Source organism: Panulirus ornatus, chromosome 17 (genome assembly GCF_036320965.1).
Source record: "Panulirus ornatus isolate Po-2019 chromosome 17, ASM3632096v1, whole genome shotgun sequence".
NCBI classification, from domain to species: domain Eukaryota; kingdom Metazoa; phylum Arthropoda; class Malacostraca; order Decapoda; family Palinuridae; genus Panulirus; species Panulirus ornatus.
In genome coordinates this window covers 49454995-49468514 of record NC_092240.1, presented here as the reverse complement: position 1 = coordinate 49468514, position 13520 = coordinate 49454995, and the positions used below count along the sequence as shown (strand labels likewise).

The window sequence follows — 13520 nt, the reverse complement described above, 5'->3', positions numbered from 1 at the left end:
GAGGAGGAAAGTTACTAAATACAGTTGGGCATTGTTACCAGGAGAGTGAGAAATTGTATGAGCAGGAAGGGGAGAGGGTTAATGGTTCCCAGTAAAGGAAAATCAGTACCAGGGGTGTGTGACGTCACCATGCCCATTTAATCTATTAATGGACAAAGCGATGAGAGAGTTAAATGCAAGGACCATGGAGTGAATGTGTGTCTATATCATGCTGGGAGTAGGGGCACTTAAGAGATGAGTCAGTTGCTGCTTGTAGATGATATAGCTCTGGTGGCAAAGTCTAGTGGAAACTCCAGGTGGAGGTGTCAGACTTTTAAAGAGTGTGAAAGGATGAAGTTGAAAGTTAATGTGAGCAAAAATAAGACGATGAAGTATGGCAGGGGGAACGGACAAAAGTCCACCTCAAGGCTGGGCCTTAACTGAAATGTAGAGAGATTAATGAAAGGGAACAGAAGAGACACGGGAAAGAATCTATGAATTTTAGAAGAAAAAACTTTTAAAACTGTTCCAGGTCATAGATTTTGGGAAAAATCATGAGAGGGTGGAGAGTTCCAAAGATCTGAGGTGTAGGGAAAGAAATAGCTATTATAACAGCCCACCCCTGAGTTGCCATTGGCCAAACAGTAATCATGTGATGCAGCTGCTCGCCAAGTATTGCATGGTCTATCTGATGGTGGGGCCACACAAACAGATAGCTCTAGGGAGCAAAAACTAAAGTAATACTTGTAGATGAGGGAAAGTCATCCAACCCTGCAGCATATGTTTTGAAGTTAGCCTTGGAGACTTTATACGTTGGACTCTTTCCAACTCTGTCAAGTAAGGATGAAGTTAGAACAACACCAGAGGTAAGAGCCGTATTCCATGCAAGGACCGATCAATCCTTTGCATAAATAGATCAACTGTTAGGAAGAAATTTCAACATCTAAAAAGGACTCCCAGTTTCTTAGAGGCACACTTAGCTATTTTCTTAACATGAGGTTTCCAAAATAAAGTGGATGTTAAAGTAATACCATGTATGTTATTGAGTCAAGAGGTGGAATTACAGAACCATTAAAGGAGAGAGGAAAGTTATGAGGAATTTGCAAAATAGAAATGAGCAGAAACTGAGTCTTGGAGGCATTAAACTTAGTCAGATTTCACATACCCCACTGAGATATCCAGTCTGAGTTTATTCAGAAGTTGTCAAGATAAGATGCAGATCGAGCAATGGAATGCAGATATGGAGGAATGCAGTGTTGAGTCATCAGCATATGCATGCATTTGGTCATTAGTGGAAGAAAGTAAATCGCTGATAAAAAGAAGAAAAAGTTTAGAAGACAGGACAAACTCTTGAAGAACATCACTTATGATGGAGAAAGGAGGCGAGGCTGATCCATCAAATACCAAGGAGACAGACTGGCCAGAGAAAGACAGATATAAGGAAGCAAAGTGAGCGAGGCACACCAAAAGAAGGGAACTTAAGAGATGAGACCTTGATGTTACATCTTGTCAAAAGCTTTGAATATATCAAGGGCAACTACATAGGATGCTTTGTGTATCTAAGTATGAATGGAGAGGACCTGGAGGAAATGGAGTATTTTCGATACCTGGGAGTGGACCATGGGGGATGAGGCGAGTCACTGGGTAGAAGGTACCAAGGTCCTGGTACATTACGAAGCATGTGGAAAGAGAAATTAGCATCTGTATGGAAAAAGATGGGTATGTCTGAGGGTCACCCTAACAATGTTGTATGAGAGGAAAAGAATAGTGTGGACATATTGGTTATCAAATGCTTGAGGATAATGAGTCATGTGATATGGAGCGATCGTATGAGGAATGAAATTGAGAGAGAGAGGCATGGCAGCAGGTGCAGCCTGACTGAAAGGGCCAGTCAGGGTAAAGTGATAGTTTGGGAATATGGGAAATATGAATAAGGAAAGAATAACTTACAGGATGTACAGGTCAGACGTGAAGAAAATTAGGCAAAAAGGGGAACAAGAGGGATATGGAAGGATGATACAATAGAGGCTTTGGAGTACCAGGATCTGATCATTCAGGTGGATGAGATGCTTGCAACGAATAGAGTGAATTGGACTGCTGTCATATTCAAGTATACATGGGACGACATGTTCTCAGTGAGCTGAACCAAGGCAGATGAAGTGGTAAAGGTATACCATGGAGTGGTCTACAGGGCTTTACATTGAATGATGTGGTTTGGTGTCACTGCATTATGCATAACAAACAGGGGTTTGATGCATACAAAAGCAGCCATTGTTAATTTGTTATTGATGCTATCGCACTATGGAGGGAGAGGCATTTAAGTATAAAAAAAATATTATTATCATGGTTATGAAAGGTAAGGCTGTGGGTGCATGGCTCGGGTGAAGTATGCATGAATACATGAGAGGATGTGAGCAAACAGGGCCATTGTTCAGCTATTCCTGGTGCCACCTCACTACACTAGAAAACAGCAAATTAAGAGCACTAACAATATTACCATCATTAACATCATCATCATCAACTTTTCATCCTTATTCTCCCATTCCACACTCAGAACTTGTTCCACTTGCACTATGCTGAGGAGCTGGTTCACTTTCCTTATTCTGGAGATATTTCTTTGGTTTCTGCTACTGGCAAGTGTTATGGCATCTTATAAGATATCAATGGACAGTTCTTCCAGCAAAGTAGTGAAACGTAACCAATCAGATGCCTGAAGTTCTTACTTCTTTGATCCAACAAGTGGACTATGGCACTTCACGACAAGGAATGTTATTATGCCAGAAGTTTCCTTAAACAACTGTGTAGGATTTCAAAGCAATATGCAATATCAATAATGTAATCCACAGTGTAACCTATGTATGAAAGACTGCAGAAATGTCATTAGGGAGAAGTTAGTGACTATTCTTTCCTTTGGTTACGTTCAGGTAGGTGCCATCTTCAGACAAAGATTTTGATGATCTTAATATTCGGCCCATACATACTTTAGGTTCTCAAAAGTAAACCTAAAACCAATTTAAATACTGATCTACAAGATGACGATATTCTAGAAAGCGTTGATTCAGATCTGTAAACTGAAGTAATTCTCTTTTTAACTAGTGCATAAGCTAAGGAGAGTGGTCTAAACACCAGGAACTGGAGAAGATAAGGAAAATTTTGCTAAAGACTATAAAACTCTAAGGCTAAAGCTACAGAACATCTTCAAATTGCACACATTTGCTGGAAAGAAGTCATAAAATTCTGCACAAAAAGTTATGCAACTTAATTATTCAATCATATCTTCCTGCAGACAAAATAAGAATCCATCAGCAAGTAGCCATTATAGATCTCTTCACAAATGCCTCCATAGTTTACCAAAAATCTTCAAAGCATAATATAGTCTATCAGTATCAAATGCTCCTTCATCAACATTTGAACAAAAAAAGAACTCAGAGACCTCCTCGACCTCTTAGATGACTGGTTCATGCAAGATGCAGATTTCAGTACACCACTGCTTCCTGAATCTCCGAAACTGTAACATTTACTTCAGAGCATTTCTGAATCACGAAATTGGCATATTTCAATCTTCACATTTAATTGCAGAGTACATTTATCAATGATGTTTTACTTTTAATGTGGATGCATGCAAGATTAACTTGCTATGGCAGGAATACAAAAGTGCATGGAAAAAATAAGTAATATATCTAAAAAGTTTGTTTTACACATTCAATACTGTCTAAAACTGTTAAAGACAGTTACAGAAATAAAGTACCATAGAACAATGAGTTGTTGAAAGATTTAAAGCAAAATATCTTATGAAAAAGCTCTTGGAACCTGCTTATTCTCATACCCAAAACTGCTTAGGCCTGGCAGATGCTGGATAAGAAATCTTTTCCGATAAACAGCAACTCAAAAAATGATAATAGACCCATGAAAAGTTAAGGTCAAACCGTATCATAATGAAATATATCCATAATACTGAAGATGAACATGGAAAAAGTGAGCACAAGCACATGATAATGAAGTACTAAACTGTCATTTCCCATCGTCAGCAATCCAGACTATATATCCTCCTTCATTCACCCTTGGCTCTAGCAGTGAGTGACTAATTCCAATTCATACTTTATTTTTCATCTTATTAGTATGTATGAAATCTGTGTCTCTATATGTGAGATCAAAGTTCAGGATGTACATAAATAATGACAAACATATGGATGAGTGATGTCACTCTAGCTTCGATCATCAAGGGCTTGATGAGTTAACAAACAGAAGTTAAAGTCCCTGACATACACGTAAAAAGATGTATACATGCAAGATTAGAAGCTTGGAGCTGCTATGTACACAGATGTATACATGCAAGATTCAAGTTTAGAACCTAGGAAATTGAGAATTTCCGCATGGAGAGTCAAAATCCATGATGAATAAATAAACCCTGTACTTAGAAACCATAGAACTTCAAGCCACAAGAATTGATCTTTCAGAGAAGTGATTTAGCTCTTTTAAAACTTCAGGTGAGTAAGAATACATCACGTGATCTCATATCATTTGATCAAATTTGGGCAGGATTTCAGTGCGTGGAAACTACACAATTCCCAAGATGCCTTAAGATTCTCATTGAAGCTAATAATGTTGCAATAACTTGTCATGAGAGGCTGTGTCTGGCTGGTGATATTACCATCAAAACAACTGTTGTCATAAAACATTCGAAATGAATATACAAATGGACTTATGTGTGATCTGGCTTCACTTTCAATCATGAGTTAAAGCTCAAGAGAACAAGTACCGCACCATGGTACGCAAAATAAAAAAAATTCGGAAAGGTCATAAAAAGTGACGCACAACACGTACATAATCAGTTCCATCCTCTAACCTTGGAAATTGAGTAATATCACAAGGCTGATGACACATGACTTAGCAAATGAACGATTTGTTTCTATCTTCACATATTTAGAAGTTTACTTTGAAGATCACTAGTTTAACTGTCGTCTGTCTGTCTATATGTCTGTGAATATATATATTTATCTCATCTGTAACTGCTAGCTTCAGCAGTTACAGATCAGATTCAAAATACAGTGCATTACACGTATCTACAGACAGACAAAAAGATAACCTTTAATAAGACAGAAATACTGAAACAGAAATGAACTAAAAACAATAATAACTGTACTATGTGTGGACAATGGCTAATCAAGAGTGGGTCATGCTAATGTCTGTTTCCCTCTATTGCTAAACTTTGAACTCTTTATAATCTCAGAGCTTTTAAAAAATATGAATATAACATTTTAAAAAGTAAAATTTTCAATTTCCTTAAATATTTGCGGGCTATAATATAATGTTTTTCCATTTCTCCCCTTCATTCAGTCAAGACCAGGACTTGATAGAAATTCTATCTATGAATTGAGCATGTTAGAAATAGAAAACGAAAACATAGTGACAGCTACATTCCCAAATTTCCAAACTGGCAAATCCAAAACATGTCAATGCAAAGACAAATCATTATACAGTACTCACCACTACTTGTTTTCATTTCATGATCAGTGGGTAGAAGGAATAGTGGCAAAATGCCAGCCAAGCCAACAGCTATGGCCGCAATCACTGAGCAGATCCATGGTTGGTATTCAGTAGCCAGGACAGCCAATGAGTCCATATGATTCCCCTGTAGCCACTCACTGGGCCATGGGGGCCACACCACAACACTAGATCCCATGGCTGACTCTAGCCATTCTGGACTAGAGTTTTGCATCCCCCTGCAATTAGAAAGATAGAAAATGATGCATCTATAACACTGCAATAAATATAAAATAGACAGATCATCAACTTAACCTCCTGGGTACAATACCCAAGCAAATGTTTTAATACTAAATTCATTTGGTGCAATTTGAGTGAAATACGCTGTTAAATCTGATGTTTCGTAAATTAGCTACATCTGATCATCTTCCATGTGAATCCTTGCAATATGAAGAGGGTGAATAGAATAATATACAAATATCAATAAAATACATTGGACTTAAAACACTTTTGTTCCAATTATCAATGCAGGAATATTTGGAGGAAAATGAATTTGCTAGATTGTCACAGCTGCTGAATGAAATATGAAAATATATATAAATCTACTAAATAGAAAAAGGAATGAAAACTGAAAATTTTGAGACGTGATTTATACCTCAACTGTCTTACTGTAATTGTAATTGTAAACTGCAAAAATATGTAAAGGCAATTCTCACCTCAAATCTTTTCTCAAAAATAATCACACTGCACACGTTCTCCAGCACCTGTAGTAAAGAAAAGAGTTTGTGTAATGAACAGATAAATTTGGTGAATTGTCATAAATTTGAGTATATGCGATCAACAAATAATGAACATCAAACATATAAAATTAGCCACACTACTGAGCCTAACCCTGTGGCTACAAAGATCAATCAAGTTAACACATATCTTACAAAAACAAAAACCACAAAACATAAGGAAGTGATATCTAAGCATTTCTAAACTAAGAAGAAAAAGAGGTATATATATTTCTTATATAACACAGTGCTATACGCTGCAATCAACTAAAAAAGCATTCTTAAAAACTCATCTAATATGGTCATTAATCACGGATGTCATATGAAGACATTAACATATCTAAAAAATAAGAGATTGGACCTCACAAGCGTAGAACTCTCCCCAAACTGTACATACAGGTAATCAAAAACAAAAGCTTCTTCTGTTTTAGCAAGGTTGCCTCAGGAACACATCCACTTTCAGGATGTCATATGAACTGTCCTTTTTAATCATCCTAATTCTACAATCAGGTATAGCATGACCTTTCCCTTAATAAGTAATCTATCACTACATCATTCCCCACATTAATGACCCAACAAGAAGGCTAAAGTCTCTATGCGAGGCAAACATCTATCCTCCTAAAAGCCTTATTACTATATGTGAAGTAAGTTCTCACAACTAAATATCGTGAGTCATTATAACTTTACTATTAAAGTTTTTCCTTAAAAAAAGGGGCAATCCCTATTTTTTTTGAAGCAGGAGAAGAGTTTTTCTACGTTTCTATAATATAATTAGGTTAAAAATTATTACCCATTATTCACTTTATGTGAAATGCCGTACTTTTGCCACCATCTAGTAATTTCAATTTTTCATATCTATCTGAATAACTTCTCTCAAGCTTTCTTGATACCCCTCAGTACTTCCTGTAACACTAAGTCTTCATCTTTCCCCATTCCATAAAATGTTTTCCTGGTAGCAGTTTCACCTTCTCCTTAATGTCTTTAGTTCACGCTGGACTCTTTATAACTATAAAATCTAAGGCTGTGGTGTTCATCACATTTCTGTACTAGATGAAAAACTTTTAAAGGCTACCAACTAAACCTGTGTCAAACACCACACAAGTCATGTTATTATCTCTCCATGTATTCCGACAGACTACAAATCTTGAGATACAGATATCAGATATACCCTCAAAGTCATAACAATTTTTCTATCAAACCTTTGATTTCTCCTGGATAAACTATCCTTATCATATACAACCTGCCCTGATAATTCTTTCTGAATTCAATGTATGCACACCTTATCTACTTCAACACTAGTTCCTTTCTTCTATTAACAGTAGTGAATCCCACTCTCATATGATTCAATATGTGACTAACGAATGACGAGTCCACACGTTTTCTCATAAACTATGTATGAACCACTATTCACCTAAATGTTATACTATCTTCATATTCCTGAGAGTGAGAGATACAAAGTCAACAGAAAAATCTATAAACCAACAAAAGACTTGTACAAGAACTGCGAGGGCATAGTATGATCCCTTGTTAGGTATCAAAACTATATTAGAGTGGTGAGTGGGGAGAGAGATGATGGAGTCCCCTCTCTAATGTTATTCACTGTATACATGAACTGACAAAAATCAAGAAACTGCGTTCGCATTTGCAGACATTGCTTCGGTTACAGAGTCAGTATGAGACTTGCACAATGTAGATGATAGTGTGGCAATGGAGAAAATGGTACGATCATTAAGGAAGATTCACAAGTCATGGTAATTCAAGGAGATGAAAGAAAACGTAACACAGATGTATACCAAGTAAAGAGAGACCGAGAATTTGATATAGGAGTATTTCTCAAGGAAAAAGGGTATGAAATGTTGAATTAAATATACAATAGATATTCACAGCATAAACACAGGAATGTTATATCCACTGCTGAAATACAGAGGGTTAAGGAATTGATTTGAAGACTGATCTTGTTCTGTGGCACTATAGCAATGGACAACGACAACCAAACATTTGAGCAGAATAGATACAGTGAAAATGGAAGGGGTTCAGACCCACTGGAAAGGTTTCACTGAGAGACCACAGACAGAACGAACAAATCACCTGGGCTTTGAAGGCAAGGAACTCTCCAGGGGGATGACTTGGCCTCATTGTAAGAATAAGTAAAGCATTAATCTGCGTTAAATTGTTCCTTTGACAACCACACAATAAACACCTGTGACAAGACCAAGAATGAAGAGATAGATAATGAGGAGTTGGAGGCAAAAGGGAAATTCTAAGGAACAAGAAAGACTGGGGGAATCTCCCAAGGTAAAATCGTATGCAGGCATATGGTGAAGAGCTGCAGGGCATCAAATAAAAGACACTGAGGCCTACCAAGTAGACGACAGGTGAGAAAATATTTCATATAAGCCAAATATCACTCAATCACTGAAGGCTGCCCTATAACAGCTCTCCAAAAACTCATTTTCAGGATATTTCATCTTATTTCAGATCCCACATTTCTTAAAACTCACACAACTCGTCTTGCATTTAATATCTCTCTTTGTACTTCTATATCAAACACTAAGTTTTTTCATTCTATTACAACCATATGCCAGAACTACAATATTTTAATAATGACCAAGTTCTTCGATGTGGCTAATCAATTCATCAGAGATCATACCCGATATGACCAGTTTAGTTACCAACCAATTAGGATTACTAATCAGTCCTTCTCAGGCTATGACATCAAAAGGGACTTAAAACATAGCAGTGCAACTACGAGCCTTGTAATTCCTCTTTTTTCATTTGGGAGTAAAAATTTTCATATAACTGGCTGAACATTCAAACAAAAGATTTTGTGATAATTGTTCACTGAAATGAAAACCATAAGATGGATATACTCTGAAAGAATCCATACCTATAATTGCATGCTCCACAAAAACTTGTTACGTCAGTGACCGCAAGCTACACAAAAATGTGACGAACTTAAAGATTAACATTTACTCTACATTTCACAACAATTCTGGGCCAAACAAATGATACCATCTTAGAGAGACATCTCTTAACCACTGATGGCTATCATCATATTAATGATAACTCTAGAAACCTTATCAACGTACCTGATGAGACAGTTCAGTACATAATCTGATTACAGTCCAATGTAAGTTAGCTACACTGGCTCCATACACAAATCCCCCAGCTGAGGGTTTGAGGGTCATGCTGATTGGTGATACCAAGTACAATCCTCTTTAAATAGTTTTTACCAAAAAAAAGATGATTTTATTATAGTTTGGTAAAGATTAACTAATGACGATGGTTTGGTAGACTATGCTGATATAACTTGAGCTTTAATTAGGCGGATATGTTTCTAACAACATTAAACATTTTTTCCAGGTATTGTAAGTAATTAATAGAGGATACAGAGCCAGGCAAATTATAAAACAAAAGTGTAGTATGGAGAAGACTTCAGTGACAAGCATTTTAAATAACTAACATAAGTACTTTTACCTTCATCTCTATCTATATCTATCTTAAATAACTGATACAGGTATATTTATCTTCATCTCTATCTATATATACATATATATCCATATCTCTGATGCCATTCCCTCCAAGACTTCCTATCAGGGGAGTGGCAACACCAAATGTTTCCACTTATCCGTGTCCTTATATGTCTGCCTCACATACACCATGCCATGTTTTCTTCAATCATTTCTCCCTCTCCAGTACACTTCCACTCTAATTCCTCAAGTCGCAGGCGACCATCTGTATCATCTTTTGTTCAAGGTTCCAAACGAATGACACATGATATATCTATGCACAAAACCAAGGTATACTAGATATAGTTATAAAAACATATTCCTATAATAAGGATTATGCAAATGATTATCAAAGCATTCACACTACATGTCAAATTATCCTCTAACCTTTTATGAAAACTCTTAACACATTGGGATATGTCCTGCAACTTGTTCCTCCATTCTCCCTCTTGACAGAGTTCAGCAAAAAAAGTTATTTGCCAAACGATTCCCCCTCTCTCAATTTTCGACCAGAACCCTTTCTCTCTAAATATGTTGAAGGTCATTACAATAGTTTCTGCTCTCAAAAGTTAAGCGCCTTTATGTCTCCTTCTCTACCTAGGTCCCAGCAACCAACGGCAACTATGTACTACAGATGACATGAGAGTACTGACAACTCGAAGCTTAGGTGATCCATTCTTTACTTATACAGGCACTCTGGAGAACTCTCAATCTTAGATTTCTTTCCCTCAGTTCCTACCATCTTGCTTCCTTCAAAGGCACATCTGTTATCATTTGAGAAACTAGTGACACTTTTTCCATTATGCCTGGCCATGGTATAAGTACCCATGTCTGTGACTGGTGCTTTTAGAAAAAAAATAAATAAAAGGGGCATTTTCTTGTAAAACCAAATTCATGTTTTTCTATGCAGTGCAGTATCAATATCCAAATATAATCCTATGACTTTTACTTCGATCAAATTACACCGAAGTTTTAAAAATCAACTCTATAATACTAAATAAAAAAAAATTTAGTGAGATTTACTACATGGCAAGGGAAAGAGTCACATCTCCACACTGGCATCATTATCTGCTTGTAAAAAATATTGTGCACGTACCATATCTATATCCTAAAAGCAAATTAAAAACACTTCCAGTTTCACAAAAGAGACTGAATATCAAATCAATTTCTAGCTTTATGTATCTTACGCAATGAAGGAAAGAAACCTGTTGTAGAATCAATGAACCTTTCAGCAAAGATATCCAGTAAAATCCAATGTCACTTCACTTATCAATTTCTTTCTTTTCCTGTTCGCCTTATTCATCATGAATACTGTCTTTACATCAATTTCATTCATTAGAGATGCACAATATCATATATAATTGTTTGAAGCATGTGCAAATATGAAAAATATAAGTCAACCACACTTTCCCAGTTTTACTACAACACTGATATTTTTTGCGTTAATATTCACATTTATGTCTGATAATTTCACTAATAATTCACAGAGGTTTTCACAGACATAAAGTATATTGTTTCAACTGTTTCTACCTGGAGGTTAAACCTAAAAGCAGAATTGCTCTGCAGCAGAGGTTTGCATTTCTGCCAAGAGCTTTAAAAATAGAAATCCTTTGTAGCCAAGAGTGAGATGTTTCTTCCTGGAGCTTTAACAGTGTAGTGCTCTGTAGCCGAGCTTCCAATGAAGTGCGCATTGCTTGGTAGAACCTCTGACAGCTGACTGACTGTCACCTCACTTGCCTCCTGCCAAGTATGGCTTTGGCACTCTTCCAGTCAGTAAATGAAACAAAGGATAACAGACACAGCATAAAATACTTCCCAGACAATATGTAAACTGCGATTAAGTATTTATAAGAAGGTTCACTTATTCATATTTTCAAGCAACTGACAATAAGATCTTTACAATTCTAAAAGTAAATATACATGTGCAATGTACCAGTGCTGCTACAGCAATGACAGATCAGAGAACTCAGAGGACTATCTCAAAAGTTACTGACACCTTATGTTTATTAGCACCGTACCTATATTGTACTATACTGTCTCTGATCGGTAAATCATGAATCCGTTTCTCTACATCTGATAACTGATTTCCCTCTATGAAGATGACAAAACAACATAAATTATTGAATGGGAACTATATTATCATTACTTACAAAATATGTTAAACTCTGTTGAAACATTCAAAATTTTCTTTGAGCCAATAAGTACATAGCTAACCCAAAGAACACCTACACAGACTGTAACATAAGGCCTGTAATTCAAAATCATATGACTATCAGACATTTACACTAACCCTCAGAAACTACTTTAAAAAAGAACATAATGAAAATGTGAATATTTGACAAAGGAGATTGAAAACTCTACCCTCCACTACTGATATGTTATCACTGTTTACAACTCCCTACTACATGCCATCAAAAAGTTCATCCAATTTATCCCATGTCCACCACTGTCTATAAACCTCAATTCTATCAACTTTTCATGTCAAGAGTGCTATCTATACACACCCAAGCTCTTTACGTATGATCTTATCTTCAGTCTTTTTATGTAAATCTAGCTGAGTCTAAATCTGTGCAGGTGGAGGCTAACGATGTAACAACCAATGAAGATGGCTTTACAATGAAAGCATCAAAATTATTCATGCGCAGTCCCTGAACACCACAGATAGCTGCTGTTCTAGAGTAAAGGGGAGCATTAATGAACCAACGTTGAAGGCCTGATAGATATGAAAGATATGGGCAATCTTAAAAAGGAAAAAAGCAATAGTGTGGAATACTATGAAAGTACATACGAATACTGAAAATATGAGAGAAAAACTACATAAATAGTAATGGCGGGTGGCTGTACAAAATATTACACTGAAAAATTAACGTGACTAGAAATACAATACACAGTAGATGAATAATGAGAATTCGGAAATAAATAATTAAGCTTTGATTATAAATGAGACACGAACAAGTATACAGCTTGCGACAAAAGGGCCAAATTTTGTCTATAAGTTCATAAATGGTGAAGTTGAGGATAAAGGGATGTACATAATCTAATCACACTGTCATGGGGGGCCTAGATAGATGAATAATAAGGCTGTTTGAAACACTTGACGCTAAATTAAGAATGAGACCAAGGAGAAGCTATTTTCACATCCATTACATTACTAAATCCCATTTACATGTACTTAATCAAGTGTTCATTGTTCATTGGCTCGCTAATGATCCTTAAACCCTAACTGATGATAACTGACATGATAATGATGAAATGATGCTCAATAACTGACACAGCAAATCCATCATAGATACAAAAATTACAGTTATTCACTTCGTCAATACATAACTTCAAGACACACATTACAGCAGCAGTAAACCATGTAAATGATGAATTACAGTTCACATTTAAGAGCATTTAATGCTGTCAATTATCACATTTCACGATAACTGTCCATTGTGAGCACTTAGCGTCCTAACAGTCCAATTACTTAATCACCCTACAAACCAGCACAAATGACGTATGTCACTGTAACAGCCTAATTAATTAATCACTTAAAAAAATGCACAAATGACGTATGTCACTGTAACAGCCCAATTAATTAATCACCCTACAAACCAGCACAAATGACGTGTATCACCTTAACAACCCAATTCATCACTTTAAAAACCAGCACATATGACGTGTACCACCTTAACAACCCAATTAATCCCTTAAAAACCAAGCAAATAGGACGTGTACCACCTTAACAACCCAATTAATCCCTTAAAAACCAAGCAAATAGGACGTGTAC

The 13520-nt window shown here is 36.3% G+C and overlaps 2 protein-coding genes across 9 annotated transcripts in view; one reads left to right on the top strand and one right to left on the bottom strand.

Annotated features, from left to right (window-relative positions):
• Positions 1 to 13520, top strand: part of FipoQ (F-box/LRR-repeat protein FipoQ) — a 170431-nt gene that overhangs the window by 47069 nt on the left and 109842 nt on the right. The gene's annotated exons all lie outside the window — the stretch shown is intronic.
• LOC139754727 (zinc transporter ZIP13 homolog) overlaps positions 1 to 13520 on the bottom strand; it is a 168242-nt gene that overhangs the window by 68239 nt on the left and 86483 nt on the right. For 3 of the 5 annotated variants that reach the window (XM_071672430.1, XM_071672429.1, XM_071672427.1), the window contains 2 exons: positions 6180 to 6227; positions 5467 to 5702 (listed from right to left, as the gene is read on the bottom strand). In XM_071672430.1, the coding sequence (XP_071528531.1) occupies positions 5467 to 5698 (232 nt within the window). In that variant the 5' untranslated portion in view covers positions 5699 to 5702; positions 6180 to 6227. Of the gene's footprint in view, positions 1 to 5466; positions 5703 to 6179; positions 6230 to 11278; positions 11387 to 13520 lie in introns of those variants that run through there. The other 2 variants (XM_071672431.1, XM_071672428.1) reach the window with 2 other exon arrangements.